The sequence below is a fragment of the Macaca nemestrina genome, chromosome 3 (assembly GCF_043159975.1).
Source record: "Macaca nemestrina isolate mMacNem1 chromosome 3, mMacNem.hap1, whole genome shotgun sequence".
Taxonomy (NCBI): domain Eukaryota; kingdom Metazoa; phylum Chordata; class Mammalia; order Primates; family Cercopithecidae; genus Macaca; species Macaca nemestrina.
In genome coordinates, this window is record NC_092127.1 from 136,942,506 (window position 1) to 136,964,631 (window position 22,126).

The 22,126-nt window shown below is 37.6% G+C and overlaps 1 protein-coding gene across 14 annotated transcripts in view; it reads left to right on the plus strand.

The window, feature by feature from the left end:
* Window positions 1–22,126, plus strand: part of LOC105477284 (methylenetetrahydrofolate dehydrogenase (NADP+ dependent) 2 like) — a 151,668-nt gene that overhangs the window by 45,473 nt on the left and 84,069 nt on the right. For 11 of the 14 annotated variants that reach the window (XR_003016983.2, XR_011621230.1, XR_003016982.2 and 8 more), the window contains exons 4-5: window positions 5,162–5,314; window positions 6,704–6,811. Coding sequence is in view for 8 of the 14 variants with exons in the window: in XM_024791423.2 (XP_024647191.2) it covers window positions 5,162–5,314; window positions 6,704–6,811 (261 nt within the window). In the remaining 6 variants the exon portion in view is untranslated. Of the gene's footprint in view, window positions 1–5,161; window positions 5,315–6,703; window positions 6,812–12,551; window positions 12,680–13,257; window positions 13,337–22,126 lie in introns of all 14 variants that reach the window. The other 3 variants (XR_011621231.1, XR_011621232.1, XM_071093503.1) reach the window with 2 other exon arrangements.

Sequence of the window (22,126 nt, forward strand, 5' to 3'; positions counted from 1 at the left end):
AGTGTTTCTTTTAACAGTGAGAATGTGGTATTTAAGAAAACATTTGAAAGAAGGGAGGGATTTAGCCCATATGACAGTTCTTTTTTAGAAAAGCCTTCCAGGCAAATAGAAAGCTATAGCTAAGGTGGCAAAATGCCTCATATTTTCAAGGAGCATCAGCTTGATGTATACTAACAGCTTGATGCTCACAGACTGAGAGAAGAGGAGAGTAACCAGTGATGGAATTAGACACATAGTTATAGTTTTGGTGTAGTAAAAATCATGTGGAGCCTTGTTTGCAATTGTTAAGGTAATAACATTACAGGGTTTTGAGAAAAGCAGTGTGATCAAATATGCATTTCAAAGGTATAACTCTATTGCTGTTTTGTGAATAAATTGTATGGTTGCACATATAGAAGAAGGAAACTAATTAGGAAGCTGTTTCAAGAATTGACAGGAAGAATAATGTTCACTCAAAGTAGAGTAGTATCATGAACATGGTGAGACTGATAAAGTGCTAGATATATTATTATGAAGAAAGCCAACAGATTTTCCAATGGTTTGGTTGTTAGGTGTAAGAGAAAGAGGGATATTTAAGATGACTCCAGGTTTTCTTGGCAAGTAGCATAGAAGGATGGGTTTCCCATTGTGAACCCTGAAAATTTGAGACAAGTCTCAGTTTATTTTGCCAAGGTTGAAGACAGGCATCCATAACACAGACTCAGAGTCCTGACAACATGTGCCCAAGGTAGTTGGGCCACACCTTGGGTTTATACATTTTAGGGAGACATGAGACATCAATCAACATATGTAAGAAGTACATTGGCTCCATCCAGAAAGGTGGGGACAACTTGAAGTGGGGGAGGAGTCTTCCAGGTCACAGGTAGGTGAGAGACAAATGGTTGTATTCTTTTGAGTTTCTGATAAGCCTTTCCAAAAGAAGCAATCAGAACATGCATCTATGTCAGTGAGCAGAGGGATGACTTTGAATAGAATGGGAGGCAGATTTGCCCTGAGCAGTTCCCAGCTTGAATTTTCCCTTTAGCTTAGTGATTTTGGGGACCCAAGATATTTTTTTTTCACACCGTCTACTGAGATGGAGTAGTTATAAGTGAATCAGTTTAAGACAGACTGTGTCCTAAAAGGCTCACATTCATAAATGATAGGGATAATTAAACAACTAATATCATTAACTGAACTAGTGTGCTAAGTATTATTTATAGCCATTCCATGGGAAAACAGAGGAAAAAATATTATTTCTATTTGTGATCATTTCAAAAGGGAGCAATTGATCAATGCATTGTAGAATGAATAGGATATGAAAAAAACTGAGAGGAGAGAATTACTAGTGAAAAAAATCATCATGAGCAATAACAATGCAGAAGTTAATGGTAAGGGCTTGGGAAAAGGACATGGTTTGGTGTGACTAGAGTGCAGGGCATGTGATGATGATGGTTGGTAAAGGTATGGAACACAGAGAAGAGACTATAGGAAGAATAAGCTAAAGGACACAATATTTACTATACTGATGAGCTTGCACTTATCCAACAGATGTGGGGGAAGTGGAAGGTGGTATTTTTAAACAGTAATGTAAAAATCTATAGGTGGAAAATAAGCCAGTAATTTGTTTGTTCCTTTTTTTTCTGTTCATTGTCCAAAGGCAATTAAGCATATTATAAATAAATCACGAAAATATGTATTCAGTGGCCAGGTGCAGTGGCTCATGCCTGTAATCCCAGCACTTTGGGAGGCCGAGGTGGGTGGATCACAAGGTCAGGAGTTTGAGACCAGCCTGGCCAATATGGTGAAACCCCGTCTCTACTAAAAATACAAAAATTAGCCAGGCATGGTGGCACGTGCCTATAGTCCCAGCTACTCGGGAGGCTGAGGCAGAAGAATCTACTGAACCCAGGAGGCAGAGGTTGCAGTGACCTGAGATCACACCACTATACTCCAGTCTGGACGACAGAGTGAGACTCTGTCTCAAAAAAAATAAAAAAAAATAAAAAAATAAATAAATAAATAAAAACCCATACAAAATGTATATTCATTCAGCATAGTAAATCTACAGTGAAGTCCCTGAAGGTATTATATCTAAGCTGTTTTATTGCAGTGGTTCATATTTTGATTTGATGAGTTCTGTTTTTCCTATCATGATTTAATGACTTTTCATAACTTTAAATAGAAGGGGGAAAAACACAAAGTGAATAAAACCAGTTTTATCATTCATTTGGGTAAGATGTTAAGTGGTGTGTCGTTTACCAATGTATCCTGTGAATTGCAGGGGCCTTTGAAAACAGTATGCTGAGAATAGATAGGGCTCAAGGACAGTATCTCCAATTGAACTTTTAATGAACTCCCGTAGGCGCCAAGAAGGCGGGCAGATAAGGAAGAGCATAGAAACAAGGAACTGAGTAGAAGGTTACATGTGGGAAAAGAAAGTTTGTTTTGCATTGCATTCTTTCTGCTGACGTGGGGTTTATGGGGTATAAATAAAGTGAGGCGGAGGCTCTGAGTGCGGCCGCCATGTTCTCTGTGTGTCTTTGTCTTTTGTGTGTTCTTTCATTCTCCACCACCCCCGGCACGGACCCCAACAGTGAATCAAACATGTTGTATAACTGTTGTGAGAAAATTATGCTATTGAGTCTCGCGATTGTTTTTTCTGTTCAAGTCATGTGCCCCAAGGGTGAGATTTTGGGAGACTTTTAGTAACAGTCAGTCACAAACAGGAAATGTATTTATTTCTCTTACTCATATAATAAAAGGAAGTAGGATTACCTGTAATCCTAAATGTAAAATGTTTGATGCTTTTTTGTATGTGTTTAGACAAGTATTCATCTAGGAACAGTGTTATATTTGGAGCCCTAGGAGAAACAATACATTTCTTGGGATATTTTAGAGCTATCAAATGTCTTATTAGGAGTTGGGAGGGATGCCTCTGTGATTTTAATTTTTGAATGGTATTTAAAATGATTAATATTTATTATGACTTCTCTATAATACAAAAGGAAAAACTGATCTTAAAAGGATATGGATTTAAATTCTGGATTCTTAGTAGTAATGTGAGATTGACTGTAACTGCTTGAGCTTGTCTTTAAAATGGGCGTGATCATATCTTTTTTACTTTCATCCCCAGTAACCATGAAGATTAAAAGGAAATTGATATAAAACTAATATAATCATTGTAAAGCACTTTTTAAATGTTAGAGTAGTTCAGATTATTGCTATATACTGTATACTATATAATAATAGGTAGATCTCTCCTGGAAAAAGATATATGTTAGATTTAATATACTGCTGAGATAACAGAGTTACATAAAAATGATAAATGAATTGGTTTTCTTGACTTTTATGATCTTCACTTTTTTCATCTACTCATATGAAGCTCTTTTCCTTTTAGATTCAGGTTTTATGAATCCACTGTACCTTTTGTATGTCCACTCATCTGTCTTTTAAACTACTAATACTTAAATACTTAAGACAAACCAAAATGGTGATCTGAATTATGATCTGGGTTGAAGTTGGCATATACAAGAGGACAGATCTGTACCACTAGTCTCTAATTCTGGCTTCCGGATTTTCAGATGCTTACACTTCTTCTCAAGTATTTCAGCTGGTGTGTGAAATGAAATATTTGTTATAGCTTTAATGTTATTTCCCTGAATGGGAGCGCAAACAATGGTAGATGGCAAAATTCAGTGTAATTCAGGCTTATTGTTTGGAGAATGGTTCTTAAAATCTACAAAGAGTCCTTGTTGTGTTCTTTTCAATCAGTAGCACAGCCCATGCATATATTTGCCAGTTTTGAACTTAGAAATAAACTAATTTGAGTCCTAGCTGAAAATAGATACTTCAAATATGGTTGTTTTTCTTTTCATATATACAACTTTTCATTTCATTGTAAAAAATATCCATGTCATGAAGATTCTGCATGAATGATAGGTGATTTAAAAATGACTTATCATCATCATCACCTAGATTTTTTTATAAAAGAACCACTATTTTTGCCCTTATGTAATAAGTTAAATATGTATTCTTTTAAAAGTTTGACTAGAATCTATATGATGATCTTGTAGCTTTAGAGAAAATAGATGGAGGCCCTGCTAAAACATTATAGACTGAATGCAGTTATTAGAAGTGAAAAACTATTGAATGAAGAGACTTTCCAAAGACTCAGTTTCTATTTGAATAAGATTCAAATGAATACTTTTATATATTTAAAGGACTTTTGTCCTTTAAAATTAATTAATTAATTAATTATGGTTAATTGACTTGACTTATAGTAAAGTAGCAGTAGCACACTTTTAGAATACAAAATATATAAAGCCCAAGGCATAGCTCTCTGAAAAGTTTGAACTTGGACTTTTATAATGTTTTAAGGAATTATGTCTAAATCGCATTATATAATGGCCAAAGAAACTTTTACATAGAAAATATACTTTTAATATATTAGGCACATGGCTTAATTGTTAGGTTAGTGGTAAGTTAAACTACTCTGCATAGAGTAATAGGAGGCTGTTTTATATTTCTATACTTGCTTTTAAAAAATGAGATGACTGGCATCCCATATTTCATTTGATGAGTTTATTACTCAGGTTGTGTTATTTTTCTTCCATATAGCAAATCGTAGTAATATTTTTTGTTTTACTGTGACAATGCTTTAAAGATGTGTGTGTATGCACATGTTTTATATTAACTTTTTTGTTATGTCATTTAAGAGGAAGCTATGAACTCGTGATGTTATGACTATTCTTAACACTAACAAACCCCTTTTAATCTCCAGAGGTCAAAGTATTTAATAGAAGGTTATTAGTATAACTGTCTTGTGTCAGAGAAATGTGGATTCAAACCCTGTAAATATACAAACTTACTGAAACAAAGACATGACACCTGGCTATTACCAGATCTTATTGGTATTTTTTAATTCACAATTTTTTTTCTTTCACTGGTCCAGCCACTTTGACTCTGGAATAGCATATACTCCAGCTGCAGTTCATTATAGGTATCAGTCAAGAGCACTTTGGCTTACTATTTTAGTGGCAAATAGTAATAATAATAGTGACTTTACACCTTTCTTGGAACTAAATTATAAGTGATGTGGCTTTAGATTCTCAGATTTCATTTTTCAGACTACCAAATAAATAAGGATTTTAAAATTAGACAAATTTTATTTATTTTTCAGACCACGTTGATGAGCGAACGGTATGCAATGGAATTGCCCCAGAAAAAGATGTAGATGGATTTCATATTATCAATATTGGAAGATTGTGCCTTGATCAGCATTCTCTCATACCTGCCACTGCCAGTGCTGTTTGGGAAATAATAAAAAGAACAGGTTGGTAACTTGTGGTCTGCAGGACATGGATGCTAGGTGCTGAGCTGAGCATTTGTGCACTGAGACTTGATGGGACCACCTCAGTCCTGTAGAGTGGCAGAAAATCATAAGCCATAAAACATCAGTCTATAGAGAGATATAAAATTATAGAAGTCAAAACATAATCCAATCCTGGCTAACAGGGTGAAACCCCATCTCTACTGAAAATACAAAAAATTAGCTGGGCATGGTGGTGGGCACCTGTAGTCCCAGCTACTCAGGAGGCTGAGGAAGGAGAATGGCATGAACCTGGAAGGTGGAGCTTGCAGTGAGCCGAGATCACACCACTGCACTCCAGCCTGGGTGACAGAGCAAGACTCTGTCTCAAAAACAAAACAAACAAACAGAAAAAAAATCCAAAATAAAATAAAATGAAGAACATTAGCCAGGCTATATATAACTGCAGTTGCAACTTATAGGAAGTGAATTTTCCACATAGTGGTGGTATATATCTACCTTTAAAATATAAACTTCATGCATTATGATGAAAACTTTTCTAAAATATATTTTTCTGTACCTTTAAAAATATGTGCTGATCACATAGTTATCATTTCTATTGACTTGGGTTTTCATTTTAAACATTTACTCTTGTACTGTACTGGATCAGGTAATGCTCTTACAGTGTATACAGATGTTTACCTCTATGTTAATTAACCCAAATTGCCTTATATGTTAATGATTTTCCTACCTCCATCATTGTTACTTCTATTTTTGGCAGCATTTTCTCCTTTCTAATCTGTTTTCTGAGAAAGAAAAACTTCCAAGAGAAAACTGATCCTAGAATCATACTCTTACAGTGTTAGTATTGGAAAATCCTTAGTTCTAACTTCTTTGCTTTACTTCTGAAGAAACTTAGTGGAAAAGAAGTAGAAGGTTCTACAGGCTTTATTTTTTAAATCTTTCTAAGTCTGTAAGTTTAATGCTTCTTTCCTATGGAGTAAAATGCATGAGCTTTGTGAAAAATGCCTGTTTTGTTCCAGTGTTGCTCAAAATTTGATTGCCAATTATGTTTGACATTGTTGTACTTTGCTTATTTTATAATTAGCGGTTAACATATGTTAAGACTCTACTCTTCTAACTCTTAATGTGAATCTCAGTGTTTAATAGTAACTTAACATCAACTTAAGAATGTCTGTGTTTTTTAATGAGGACATAATCAGAGAAGTGCCAAATCAAAGAAGCATAAAATGAATTATTTATAAATAATGAATGTGCTCATATTATAGATAAGCCACATAATAATTCAGATTCAATCAGAAATATTTAAAAGAAGGTTTCAGTTGACTGTACAAATGTTTAATTTACTTCTTGTTATCAATTCTGTATTTAAACCTAACTCTGTATTTTAAGGAATTCAGACGTTTGGAAAAAATGTGGTTGTGGCTGGAAGATCCAAGAATGTAGGGATGCCCATTGCCATGCTTTTACACACTGATGGAGAGCATGAACGGCCAGGAGGTAGGTAGGACCTTGCAGATTCTACACTCTCTCGCAATGTTCTTCTTACATCATCAAGAAAACACTTTTGATAATGCAACTTATTATATTTGTGGGTTTATGCAGTTCAGAGTCTCCTTTATTCCTCATTTAGTGATGTGAGAGTCTTGAAAGTGACTATAGGAATTACTGAAAATATGTGGCCTTTTTCTCTATTTCTTTTCTTTTGGCTATATGTACTTTGTCTAAATAATTAATGATCAGACATTAAGAAAGGTGCAAAGCTACTAGATACAAAAAATTCACGTGCCTCAGGAAATAGAAAACAAGACATCTCTTGGATGTAGAATTCCTATAGTGGCAAGGTCTTAACACTTTAGAAATTAGCTAGTTAGTTTATTTTACAGACAAGAAAGCTGAGGCTTAGAGTTGTTATCTGATTATATAGGTTAAACAAATAGTCATTGTCCTATGAGTAGTAGTGACACTCCAAGTCACTGACAAAGCCCAGGAATATGTGTTAGCCTTAGAGAACATGCAGCCATTCCAGGTGTTGGTCATCTGAACATCATCCCAAGACCTTGGTGTCTTCAGCAGCCTAATAGCTAGATACAGAATAGCTCCCCAGAAATGTGTGGGGGTCTGTCCTACAGACCCTGACCCAGTGATGGATGAATAAAGTACACTGACACACAGATATTCTGCTTTGCCAGTCCAGCTGAGCATCTGGGCCGCTTACAGACTCCACGCAAATTGCTGTAAACAGTTTTGACTGTGATCTCAATCAGTCAGCAAGACTTGCATTTATTCAGTAAAGATTAATTGACAAAGGCTTGAGTCAACACCACCAGAGTGTAATTGACATTGTGGACTTCCCAAGTAGAAGGCAATTAAGCACCCACGTTAGATCAAAGGTTAGTCTTAGGACCACACGAGTAAACAAGCTAGTTAGGTAAACTCTCCACATTCCTTTGTTTCTACTCTAGTTTACTTAACTAAAGGTAAGGGGACAAGGTTGCCTTCAGACAGATTTATTACTGAAGTTATGCAAACCCTCAGACCTTCCAAGAGGGTTTGTGGCTATTAAAACTAAAATTTTTCCCACCAGCCTGACTGAACCACCACAGAGATGGAAATGGGGATGGAATGAAAAGGAAATCCAGCAAAGAGGTGATGGGGCATTGTTCGTGGTTGTCTGAGCCAGTGCTGTGGGAGGAGGGCACAAGGGTAATTCACCTCATCACTGTCTGCTAAATTCTGCATCTTGTTCTAATCTAGGTAAAACACCAAGTTCATGTTCTTAATAGAAGTAGTTATTGGTCTATCTATGTGTTAGAGACGTTTTGTACTTTCTTTACCATTTATTACTTCTCATCTTTCTCCCCCTAATTTTTGATACAGTACTTCATTGGTTTCTCTAATTCCAAAGAAGAGGATGGGCTACTTTTTTGCTTTCTAATATTTAACCAGAATGATTGACACCTATGTGCTCATCATGTACAACACATGCACACATGCATGCACATATACAGCATATATAGATATACAGATTTATTATTAACCTTGTTGAATTCGAGTTTCCTGATCTCAAACTTGCAATAATACTTGTTTTAGGATTTTGATTGACATGATACTTACAACATAATTTTTAAAACACAAAGCCCTGTAGAAAAATAATCCCAGTAATAACATCTAAAATGATGATGACACTTTTGAATATTATTTTCCCTTTCTATGCCTAAAGAGCTAAATATTGCCAGAAATCAATACATATATGTATATGAATCACAGTAAATTAAGACTTCATAATGACTCCAGATAACTTTAAAAAGCCTTAGTTTTGAAGAGCTCTTAGATAGCCCAAATCCAGTGGTATGACAGTTTTCATGGTACACATCTCCAAAGTTGCATTCCTAGTTTCACTGTTCACTTCCAGCTTAGTCTATTGTTGCTTATCTCTTTCTCTCTCTCTGTATAATAAAGATATTGATTCCTATTTGCCTTTATGTAATAATTTCTGTGTCTTACCTAAGCAAGGTGCATTAGTCTGTTCTCACATGACTGTAAAGACATACCTAAGACTGGGTAGTTTCTAAAGAAAAGATGCTTAATTTGCTCACAGTTCTGCAGGCTGTACCAGAAGCTTGGAGGCATCTCCTTGGCCTTTATGAAGGCCTCAGGAAGTGTATAATTGTGGCAGAAGGCAAAGGGGAAGCCAGTATTTCTTATGGCTGGAGCAGGAAGAAGAGAAGAGGGAGGTGCCGTACACTTTTAAACAACCAGATATCATGAGAACTCACTGTTGCAACAACAGCACCAAGGGAGGTGGTGTTAAATCATGAGAAAGTGCTCCCATGATCCAGTTAACTCCCACCAGGCCCCACCTCCAACACTGGGGATTACAATTGAAAGTGAGATTTGGGTGAGATTCCTGCTCCAGTCATATCACAAAATAAAACAATCATTAATGTTTACCTAAGTAAACTATTTCTTCTTGGAAAATTTTGACCAAGAGCCAATTTGCAGGGTTTTTTTTTTTTTTTTTTCATTTGCAACGTTGTTTTTATCTGTAACATGACAAGCAACAGTGTATTGCTCCGTGATTTGCTCAGTACTTTCTCTTAAACCATCCTAATTAATTCTCAGTAATTCTAGCATGTATTAATGTTATTCCCATTTTACAGCTAAAGGAAATGAGCTTTAGAGAATTTAAAGGACTCATCTAAGGCCATGCAAGGAAACAGGCATTCTGGGGAGCTGGGTTCTGACTTTGTAGTTAAGAGGATAGACATGGAGTCAAACCCCCTCCATTATCAAACCCTGTGACCTTGAGCAAGTCATTTAATCTCTGTAGGCCTCCCCTTTCCTCATCTATAAAATGTCAATATTATTAATATCTCAACTTGGTTATTGTGAAAAGTAAATGAAATATTAATGTAAATTACTAATTACTGTGCCTAACATATAGTAAGTTAAATAAGCTATTGGTGCACGTAACTGTGGCAATTACCATTATTACTATTATTACAGTTAAGTCAATAATAATCTGTAGCTGTTCTAACAATGGTGTGTGAAGTAACATGATCTGAGATTAATGATGTGATTTTTACCTTTATTTGAATTTTATTCTCTTCTGGTGGATTTTGTATTTGCATTTTTTGGATCATATCTGATCTTTTCTGTAAAAGATTGAATAAACTCAAAATTTATAAAAGTTTATAATGTATTTGATTAGAAATAGGACATCATAACTATCCAAATATTACTTTACAATGTATTTTTAATAGGCATCAATATATTACATGCTAATTTCTTGATAAATTTCAATCTTGAATTATATATTTGTCTATAAAATACCTATCAAAATTAATTTACCTCTTTTATATGCAATTTTAAACTAGGTTATCCTGTGAATTAAACATATTACTTTATTTTTTATCATCTGTGATTTATTTATAGATACATACATACGCAGTAAAAGCAGTAAAGGAAGCATTAGAAAGATAAACACAAATTCATGGTGGCAGTGACCTCTGGGGAAAGAATTATAGGATAAAATCATATATACTTTAAAAAGTATTATACTTTGTGTTATGAAATATTCTCATTTGAATGCATGTTAAAATGGAATAAAAGTGGAATAAGTTATAATACTGGTTACTTAGAAACCAGATAATTAAACTTACCTTTATTATAGTGGTACCTGGTTGCCGTTAGAATTACAGTATCTAAAAGGTAACAAATTATAGTAAAAATGATATTGGAAGATTTGCAACATGGGTGGTTTTTAATCTCATGCATATTTAAGAGGAGTATGATGACATATATTATTAATGTAATGAATCATTGAGAGCTGCTTACTGAAGGTTTGGAGTCTGTGGGAAAGTTAATATTTCAAACATGCATGTCTGTTAGGGCAATAATTATGGGCAGTGACTCCATGTGCATTGTTAGCTAATGAAGATAATGAAGGAGGATTAACTCGGCAAATGCATATCTATAGAACTTGTTCTAATGACACAATGTTGAGCATTCAGCTCACACTGTGTATTTATTTCTTTGCCAGAAGACATGCAGAACGCTAATGATTCATTTTTGTCTTAAAGCCAAAGGTAATTGTACTAGAAGAAAAATGGCCATACTGTAATTTAGCTCGATTAATATGTGTCTACCTATGGCTAGCTTTTAGTTTTGTTATTAAGGACATGGATTCTAGCTGTTTTTTGAGTATTTTTTTTTTAATTCCCCAAGGGCTTGAAATATTTAGCGGAGTGAGAATGTGCTAAAATCTTAAAGTAAAGGGGTAGTGCTGACACTCAATACAACAAGGAGGCAAGGAAGGAGTTACCTTCTGGTGAGAACAGACTGTCACAGAAGGCTTTGCAGAGGATGTAGCACTTTAGCTGCTATGTAGCTTATAAAGAGTAGGTGAGAGATGGTTCCTGTCCTCCCAGTGCTATAGTCTTGATGGTGGTGATGGAGGAGCAAGGGGATATGATATACAAGTATGGGTAATTTAAATTTTATATAGTCAGTGGCACAAAATAAAATTTGGCATCCCCAAGTAAACATTCTATGTGCTTCTCAAAACTCATGGCTAATTAAGGTAACATAAAGAGAATGAGCTCCACTAATTATTAGAATGTTTGAGTACCATTGTGACCACCTTTAGATCATTGTATATTTGTAATCAAACACAAGTCCAGATGCTCTCTGCTTGTATAGTCCGATTAACAATAGCAAGACCTTGTAGAAAGACAGTAACTTTATTAACCAAAGCTAGTAAAAAAAAAAAAAAAAAGAGAGAGAAGCCGCCAGATTCCTATCCAAAGTAACTGCTCTGATTTGGGGTGGGGTGGTGGTGGAAGGCAGAGATTTAAAAAGGGAAAACTTGATAAAGCAGGCATGCAAGAATTGGGCAGAGTAAATGTCTATGTGTCTTGTTCTGATGGCTAACTTGGGTCCCAGTCCAGCTGGAACATGGGCTGATGTCATTTCAACAATGACTGGATTGTTAACTAGCGGCCTTGAAGTAACCTCTGGAATTTTGCGGCTGGGTCTCCAGACTTGGTCTATCTGTCTCAAGATTAGCTCCTGGAATTTCTAAGAAGGCACATAATTAGATATTAGCATATGGTTAGATAGATATGAAGGGAGGATATATCATGAGAAAGGGAGAGATGTGGAGTCTTTTTTAAGGCTAAGGAAAGGCTTCTGCAGTTTTCCTCAAGGTTGTATCTTGAAACCCAAGAGAAAGAAAAAAAAGTTGAAAATACATTTTAAAGTTAAGCTGCCCAGTTGCATTTTTTTTTTTTTTTTTTTTTTTTTTTTTTTACTTCTTTGTATGTAGTCATCTACCAGTTTCACTTTCTTTCAGAATGAAAACTGAATACCATTGGTTTTAGCATAGTGTCTTTATTTTTAGATTTAAAATGGGGAAGTAAGAAAGTCTCCAATTTCTCTAAAACATTTTTTTTCCCTTCAAGATTACAAAGTGCCATAATGATCAAGGCATTATGGTTACTAACTGTCATGAGAGGATATAGAATCAGATTTTATTTCTAATACTTTTATTTTAATTTTGAATTTTTATTTTTGAGACAGGGCCTCACTCTGTCACCCAGACTGCAGTTAATGGCATGATCACGGCTCACTGCAGCCTCAACTTCCTGGGCACAAGTGATCCTCCTGTTGGGAGCACAGTTGTTGGGACCACAGGCGCACACCACTGCACCCAGATAATTGTTTGTATTTTTTGTAGAGATGGGGTCTCCTTATGTTGCCCAGGCTGGTCTCGAACTCCTGAGCTCAAGCAATCTGCCTGCCTCAACCTCTCAAAATGTTGAGATTACAGACGTGAGCCACCGCACCAAGCCTCATATTCTTAGAGTAAGTTTCTCTCGGCATACTTTTATTTCTAAGTAGGACATGTCATCTAATTAGATGAGATTTCCTTAATTAGCCACAACATGGAATTGTATGCTGCTCCTTTGACTAAAAAGTTCTGGCATCATTGGAGTAACATTGATGCTGGCTCATTTTTAAAGAGTATTTTGACAGGGCCAGCAACCACCTGGTTTTGCTTAGAGTCCAGTGAGTCTGGTGTTGTTCTTGATTTCATCCAGCCAGTACTCATCTAGTACTTATTCTCTGGGAAACACTGTGTGATACAGCTGCATCCCACAGAAAAAGACTTAGTCCTGCCTCTCCAGAAGTTGACAGTCTGAATCATCAGGATTCATCTTTGCAGTGGGTGTTTTCTGAAGGCACTGCCTCTGCATTGGCATTCAGTTTTCACACTCGAGCTGTGCTGCTACAGCAACTTACTCTATCTCAGGTAGTTTTTCTTCAAGAGGCACCCTATCTAAATGGAACATGACAATAATTTTTGCCAGTTGAATGCCTTCCCTTTGTGAGAATTAACCCCAGTTGTGAAAAAGTTTGTTTTTTTTTTTTTTTTTCCCCAGCCTGGAAGTTTTATCTCCCACCTACAGGACATAATAACACAGTAGTGGAAGCTTGAGGCAGTGCAACGTGATGTGAGTGGTATGTGTGATTAAGCTCAGCCTGGTGGCAGGTTGGGCCAAGCTCTTTTAGGTTTCAAAGAGAGGAGCCAAATAGGAACGCCTAGGAATGCAGGAGTCATGCAAAGTGATCACACCACTGAGACTGACACTCTTAGTCTTATTGGCAGTGGAGTGGAGTGGGATGTTTGCTGCCTCTGAGGAAGGAACCATTGTCTCACTGGGGCAGGGGATGGCAAGTATTTAGTCTCTGCCACTCTCATCCCACTACCCCCAGCTTAGAAGGAAAAGATGTTGGGGATATTATGTTCTGTGATGTCTCTACGTTGATTAGACTTTACTGCATTACATATTTGAATTTGGGTAGTGGAAGACTGTAGAAAAGACCAAATGATAGTTCTATTCTCATTTTCTAAATTGAATAATAGAAGCACTGTTTCATTTTCAGTGTCTTCTAAATTCAGCCATTTAGTATCTGCACAGCACTGCACCTGGAAATTACGTATTATTATCAGACAACTGGGACTATTACATTGTTGAAAAGAACAGTAAAGCTTATTTTAAATGGAGAGTGGAGTCCAAATCTTTTTCTTTCAATTCCTCTCTTTCTCCATGACTTCATAGTATTGTAGGACATTTTTCTTAATTCAGCTAAAAGCTGAGTTCTTGTCACACAACCAGGAAAAATTAGGTTTGTGGACACATAAAAGGGTGAGAAAAATGGAATTTACTGAGTGAAAAGGAAAAACTCAGCAAAGTGAGAAAGATTCCTGTTAACAGGCCCAAATCTCACCAGTTGAATCCCAAGTTACCACCCAGGAAAAGAAGAGGCCAGACTCCTCCCATCTGCAAACGACATGAACTTCCATGGCTCCAACCCATTCCCCCAGAGCGCCACCCAGTAAGAGGTTCTCCAAGGAGCCCTTTTTGCTTGGCTGATTCATTTCCCCCTCTAAAGTACATCTAACTGCCGTTAGAATAAGGATAGTGATAAGGGCAAAGACTGATCTTAACTGCTTGCTGCTGACAGGGGGTGCTGTTTTGAGGAAATGTCAGTCCAGTCTGCCTCAGAAGCTTATCTAAGGGTCCCCAGCAGAAGAGGCCATTGTATGAGGCTCCAGTTGCATGACCGTTTAGAGTTTGATGGCCTGCAGGGGAAAAGAGATAAACTGGATTATTAGAAAACATGTATCAAAACAAAACAAGTGGGGGCAAGGACAGCTCACAAATCCTAGACCTTTTACTGGTTTGCACAGGGAGAGTGAGGCCAAAAGCCTGACATTAAAAAACAAAAAACAAAACAATACAAAAACACCCTTTAAGTTCTGGGATACATGTGCAGAACATGCAGGTTTCTTACATAGGTGTACATGTGCCATGGTGGTTTGCTGCACCCATTAACCTGTCATCTACATTAGGTATTTCTCCTAATGTTATCCCTCACCTTGCCTCCCACCACCCAACAGGCCCTGGTGTGTGATGTTTCCCTCCGTGTGTCCATGTGTTCTCATTGTTCAACTCCCACTTATGAGTGGGAACATGCGGTGTTTGGTTTTCTGTTCCTGTGTTAGTTTGCTGAGAATGATGGTTTCTAGCTTCATCCATGTCCCTGCAAAGAACATGAACTCATTCCTTTTTATGGCTGCATAGTATTCCATGGTGTATATGTGCCACATTTTCTTTATCGAGTATATCATTGATGGGCATTTGGGTTGGTTCCAAGTCTTTGCTGTTATGAGTAATGCTGCAATAAATATATGTGTGCATGTGTCTTTATAACAGAATGATTTATAATCCTTTGGGTATATGCCCAGTAATGGGATTGCTGGGTCAAATGGTATTTCTGGTCCTAGATCCTTGGGGAATTGCCACACTGTCTTCCACAATGGTTGAACTAATTTACACTCCCACCAACAGTGTAAAAACGTTTCTATTTCTCCACATCCTCTCCAGTATCTGTTGTTTCCTGACTTTGTAATGATCTCCATTCTAACTGGTGTGAGATTGGTATCTCATTATGGTTTTGATTTGCATTTCTCTAATGACTAGTGATGGTGAACTTTTTAAATATGTTTTTTGGCCACATAAATGTCTTCTTTTGAGAAGTGTCTGTTCATATACTTCACCCACTTTTTGATGGGGTTGTTTTTTCTTTCTTGTAAAGTTGTTTAAGTTTCTTGTAGATTCTGTATATTAGCCCTTTGTCAGATGGATAGATTGCAAAATCTCCCATTCTGTAGGTTGCCTGTTCACTCTGATGACAGTGTCTTTTGCTGTGGAGAAGCTCGTTAGTTTAATTAGATCCCATTTTTCTGTTTTGGCTCTTGTTGCCATTGCTTTTGGTGTTTCAGTCATGAAGACTTTGCCCACGCCTATGTCCTGAATGGTATTGCCTAGGTTTTCTTCTAGGGCTTTTATGGTTTTAGGCCTTATGTTTAAGTCTTTAATCCATCTTGAGTTAATTTTTGTATGAGGTGTAAGGAAAGATTCCAGTTTCAATTTTCTGCATATGGCTAGCCAGTTTTCCTAACACCATTGATTAAATAGGGAATCCTTTCCCTATTACTTTTTTTTTTTTTGGTCAGGTTTGTCACAGATCAGATGGTTGTAGATGTGTGGCGTTATTTCTGAGGCCTCTGTTCTGTTCCATTGGTCTATATATCTGTTTTGGTACCAGTACCATGCTGTTTTGATTACTGTGGCCTTGTAGTATAGTTTGAAGACATGTAGTATGATGCCTCTAGCTTTGTTCTTTTTGCTTAGGATTGTCTTGGCTATACGGGCTTTTTGTTGGTTCCATATGAAATATTTTTTTGTCTAATTTTGTGAAGAAAGTCAGTGATAGCTTGATGGGGATAGCATTGAATCTTTAAATTACTTTGGGCAGTATGGCCATTTTCATGATATTGATTCTTCCTATCTATGAGCATGGAATATTTTTCCATTTGTTTGTGTCCTCTCTTATTTCCTTGAGCAGTGGTTTGTAGTTCTCCTTGAAGAGGTCCTTCATATCCCTTTAAGTTGTATTCCTAGGTATTTCATTCTCTTTGTAGCAATAGTCAATGGGAGTTCGCTCATTATTTGGCTGTTTGTCTATTATTGGTGTATAGGAATACTTGTTATTTTTTCACATTGATTTTGTATCCTGAGACTTTGCTGAAGTTGCTTATCAGCTTAAGGAGATTTGGGGCTGAGGTGATAGGGTTTTCTAAATATATAATCACGTCATCTGCAAACAGAGACAATTTGACTTCCTCTCTTCCTATTTGAATACCCTTTATTTTTTTTTCCTCTTGCCTGATTTACCTGGCCAGAACTTACAATATTATATTCAGTGGGAATGGTGAGAGAGGGCATCCTTGTCTTATGCCAGTTTTCAAAGGGAATGTTTCCAGCTTTTGCCCAATCAGTATGATATTGACTGTGGGTTTGTCATAAATAGCTCTTATTATTTTGAGATGTGTTCCATCAATATCTAGTTTATTGAGAGTTTTTAGCATGAAGTCATGCTGAATTTTATTGAAGGCCTTTTCTGCATCTATTGAGATAATCATGTGGTTTTTGTCTTTGGTTCTGTTTATGTGATGGATTCTGTTTGTTGATTCGCATATATTGAACCAGCCTTGCATCCCATTGATGAAGCCAACTTGATTATGCTGGATAAGCTTTTTCATGTGCTGTTGGATTTGGTTTGCCAGTATTTTACTGAGAACTTTCACATTGATATTTATCAGGGATGTTGGCCTGAAATTTTCTTTTTTTGTTGTGTCTCTGCCAGGTTTTGGTATCAGGATGATGCCGGCCTCATAAAATGAATTAGGGAGGAGTCCCTCTTTTTCTAGTGTGTGGAATTTGCACATGAGATGGGTCTCCTGAATGCAGCACACTGATGGGTCTTGACTCTTTATCCAATTTGCCAGTCTGTGCCTTTTAATTGGGGCATTTAACCCTTTTACATTTAAGTTTAATATTGTTATATGTGAATTAGATCCTGTCATTATGATGCTAGCTGGTTATTTTGCCCATTAGTTGATGCTATTTCTTCATAGTGTTGATGGTCTTTACAATTTGGTATGTTTTTGCAGTGGGTGATACTGGTTTTTACTTTCCATATTTAGTGCTTTCTTCAGGAGCTCTTGTAAGGCAAGCCTGGTGGTGACAAAATCTCTCAGCATTTACTTGTCTGTAAAGGATTTTATTTCTTCTTCTCTTATGAAACTTAGTTTGGCTGGGTATGAAATTCTGGATTGAAATTTTTTTTCTTTAAGAATGTTGAATATTTGCCCCTACTCTCTTCTGGCCTATAGTGTTTCTGCAGAGAGATCTGTTGTTAGTCTGATGGACTTCCCTTTGTGCCTTTGTGGGTAACCCAACATTTCTCTCTGGCTGCCCTTAACATTTTTTCCTTCATTTTAACCTTGTTGAATGTGATGGTTATGTGTCTTGGTATTGCTCTTCTCTTGGAGTATCTTTGTGGTGTTCTCTGTGTTTCCTGAATTTGAATGTTGGCCTGTCTTGCTAGGGTGGGGAAGTTCTCCTGGATAATATTCTGAAGAGTGTTTTCCAACTTGGTTCCATTCTCCCTGCCACTTTTAGGTATAGCAGTCAAACATAGGTTTGGTCTTTTCACATAGTCCCATATTTCTTAGAGGTTTTGTTCCTTCCTTTTCATTCTTTTTTCTCTAATCTTGTGTTCTTGCTTTATTTAATTAAGTTGATCTTTAATCTCTGGTATCTTTTCTTCTGCTTGATCAATCTGCTATTGATTCTTGTGTATGGTTCACAAAGTTCTCGTGCCGTGTTTTTCAGCTCCATCAGGTCATTTATGTTCATCCCTAAATTGGTTATTCTAGTTAGCAATTCCTGTAACCTCTTTTCAAGGTTCTTGTCTTCCTTACATTGGGTTAGAACATGCTCCTTTAGCTCAGAGGAGTTTGTTATTACCCACCTTCTGAAGCCTACTTCTGTCAATTCGTCAAACTCATCCTTCATCTAGTTTTGTTCCCTTGGTGGTGAGGGGTTGTGATCCTTTGGAGTAGAAGAGGCGTTCTTGTTTTTGGAATTTTCAGCCTTTTTGCGCTGGTTTTTCCTCATCTTTGTGAACTTATTTACCTTTGGTCTTTGATGTTGGTGACCTTCGGATAGGGTTTTTGTGTGGACGTCCTTTTTGTTGATGTTGGTGCTACTCCTTTCTGTTTGGTAGTTTTCCTTCTAACAGGCCCCTCTGCTGCAGGTCTACTGGAGTTTGCTGAAAGTCCACTCCAATCCCTCTTTGCCTGGGTATCACCAGTGGAGGCTGCAGAACATCAAAGATTGCTGCCTGTTCTTTCCTCTAGAAGCTTCATCCCAGAGGGGCCCCCGCTAGATGCCAGCCAGAGCTCTCCTGTATGAGGTGTCTATCGACCCCTGCTGGGAGGTGTCTCCCAGTCAGGAGGCACGAGGGTCAGGGATCCACTTGAGGAGGCAGTCTGTCCCTCAGCAGAGCTCGAATGCTATGCTGGGAGATCCACTACTCTCTTAAGAGCTGGCAGGCAGGAATGTTTAAGTCTGCTGAAGCCGCACCCACAGTCACCCCTTCCCCCAGGTGCTCTGTCCCAGGGAATGAGAGTTTTATCTATAAGCCCCTGACAGGGGCTGCTGCCTTTCTTTCAGAGATGCCCTGCCCAGTGAGGAGGAATCCAGTGAGACAGTCTGGCAACAGCAGCTTTGTTGGCTCCATCTCAGTCGAACTTCCCTGTGGCTTTGTTTACACTGTGAGGGGAAACTGCCTACTTAAGCCTCAGTAATGACAGAATGCCCCCCTGCCATCCTGAACAAGCTCGAGTATCCCAGGTCAACTTCAGACTGCTTTGCTGGCAGTGAGAATTTCAAGCTAGTGGATCTTAGCTTGCTGTGCTCTGTGGGATGGGATCTGTTGAACTAGACCACTTGGCTCCCTGGCTTCAGCCCCCGCAGAGTGAACGGTTCTGTCTTGCTGGCATTCCAAGCGACACTGGGATATGAGAAAAAAACTCCTGCAGCTAGCTTGTTGACTGCCCAAACGGCCGCCCGATTTTGTGCTTGAAACCCAGGGCCCTGGTGGTGTAGGCACCTGGGGGAATCTCCTGGTCTGCAGGTTGCAAAGACTGTGGGAAAAGCATAGTACCTGGGCTGGAATGCACCATCCCTCACATCACAGTTTCTCATAGCTTCCCTTGGTTAGGGGAGGGAATTCCTCGACCCCTTGTGCTTCCTGGGTGAGATGACACCCCACCCTGCTTCAGCTCACCTCTGTGGGCTGAACCCACTGTCTAACCTGTCCCAATGAGATGAACCAGGTACCTCAGTTGGAAAAGCGGAAATCACCCACCTTCTGCATTGATCTCGCTGGGAGCTGCAGACTGGAGCTGTTCTTATTCGGCCATCTTGCCAGTTACCTTCTTGTTACTGTTCTTAACTTAAAACTAAAAATTCCACCCTCATGAGCACATAGCAATGTTTAAAACATAATGCAAATGAGAATAGTGAAGAAAAAGGGGAGGGGAGGGCTGGAACTAAAAGTAGAGCCAAAAACTTCTACTAAAGATAGGCATATTATTAGGTCTGCATGGATATATTCCTACTGCCAAGCACACTGCATTTTATATAATGGTGCTGAATGTATGTTTGGTGAATTTATTTAATTGAGTTTAAACTAGATGTGCTATGATTGGGTCACTAATTTTATCCTGAGAACTTGTTAGCAGGAAAATAAATGACAGTTATCCAATGAATTGTCTTTAAGATTAAAAATAAACATGTGCTCAATAAAAATAAAACACTTTTCTAACATTAAAACTAAAAAAGTATTTCTCCTGAGGGATTTTATAAACAGAAAACTATAAAATAAATTGAATAATATTCATAAAATGCTTGTTAAGTTAACAAAAGGGCCACATTTTATAGGGTAATTTCTTTTATCATTTAAGCATAGATTAAAGCTATTATTGGCAGCATTACTCTTACCTCACTAATCATTTCTTCTCATTCTCCGTTTCTGGGACATTCTTTGCCTCCCAACTTTTAAACCAGTAGTTCTCAAGCTTAGCTGCCCACTAGAATCATCAGGAGGCTTTAAAAATAGAACTGCCTATGCCCAACACAGATAAAAATTAAATCAGAATCATTAGAAGTAGAACCTGAGTGTCAGCAAGTATATTTTAGAAGACTCCATGGAAAAATCCCAGTGTGGTCAGTGTTGAGAATGATTTCTCAAGGAAACATTGGAATGACACCAGGACTTTTTTTATTCATAGCCAGTCCCTCAGTGGGCCTTTGCAGCCCTATGGCTTTAAATATCATTTCTGTCTCCTGTATGCTTTAGACCCATATAACCATGATGCACTTGAGAACTCCAGTTGCATGGCTAATACCCATTTCAATCTTATATGCAAACCTTCACTCATAATTTTACTCCCCTTAGTTTTCCCCATCTTAATGAGTGCTACCATCAATTTTTCTGATTGATCAGTCAATCCTTGACTTCTCTCTTTCTCTCACATCCTTTGTCTAACATTAGCAATCTGTGTAAAATATGCCTGTGATATCACCACCTGGACTAATAAGATCCTAGTTGAGACAACTTCTGTTTCTCACTTGGAACACTGAAATATTTATGAACTAGTTTCCCTTCATCCACCCTTGTCCCATCTTTCATTCACAGTCTGTTTTCCACATGGTAGGTCTTGATCACCCATGTCTTCCTGTAACACCCATCACAACATGACACCAGAATAACATCCAGGTTCCTTACCATGATATGCAAGACCTTATATGGTCTGTCCCTGGGCTGTATCTCCTAAATCACTTCCTAGCATTCTCATGCCCCATCACTGCCCACTGCCCCACCATATCTGCTTTCCTGGAATATGTCTTATGTGCTCATGTCTCAGTGTCTTTGCACCTGATTTCCTTTCTTCCTGGAATACTTTTTTCCCCAAGTTACTTCCTTCAGGTTTTTGTCCAAATGTCACCTCAGGTTGCCCCTGACCACCTTACCAAAATTGCATTTAATGTCTATAGTAGAAAGCTTATTTTTAGTTTGTTTTTATAATTTATTTATTCATTGCTTAAAGTTGCAGTAGTAGCTTGCAGAGATCAAGAAATATTCAAATCTAGAATTTTTGGCTTCATTTGTCTAAAACAGAACTCAGGCTTGTTTTTTTCCATTGCTGTTCTGTGCATGATTACTGAGTTTTCCTTCCTGTGATTTTCTCTCACTGATTTCTCCTTTAAACCAGACCATGACATGAACTAATATATTGGGAATGACTCAGATTCTCCTTATCCTGAGAAAGAGACAAAACAAAACTCTACATGTGAGGTTCTAGCTCAGATTGGTTTGCCGTTTTGCTTTACCTCCTGATTCAGGATCAGGCAGATGTTTGAAGATTTGCCTCATGGGAGAGGAAGTTGAGACTTATTTTGTGTTTCTGTTGAAGAGAGATCTAGAATCATGATAGAAGCAGCAAAAAGGTAGACTTTAGCTCTTATAATGAAGAAATTTCTTACAGTCAAGACTAAGTAATATGCTCTCCTCATATTTTTCTGGAAAGTAGTTTTATCAATGGGAAAGGATACCAAAAGTATATTTAAAGGGGAATTGAAGAAGCAAAACAAATCTGTACTCACATTAACAATCTGTCTTCTCTGACACCTTCAGCTGCCCCATGCCCTTCTCAGATGGAGTAAATAATGATGCTCTTGACAACACTGTAACTTCTACCTCCTTCTAACATGAAGCCTAGCACACTGTATTATGATTCTTATTTGTGTATCTGCTTTCCATATGATA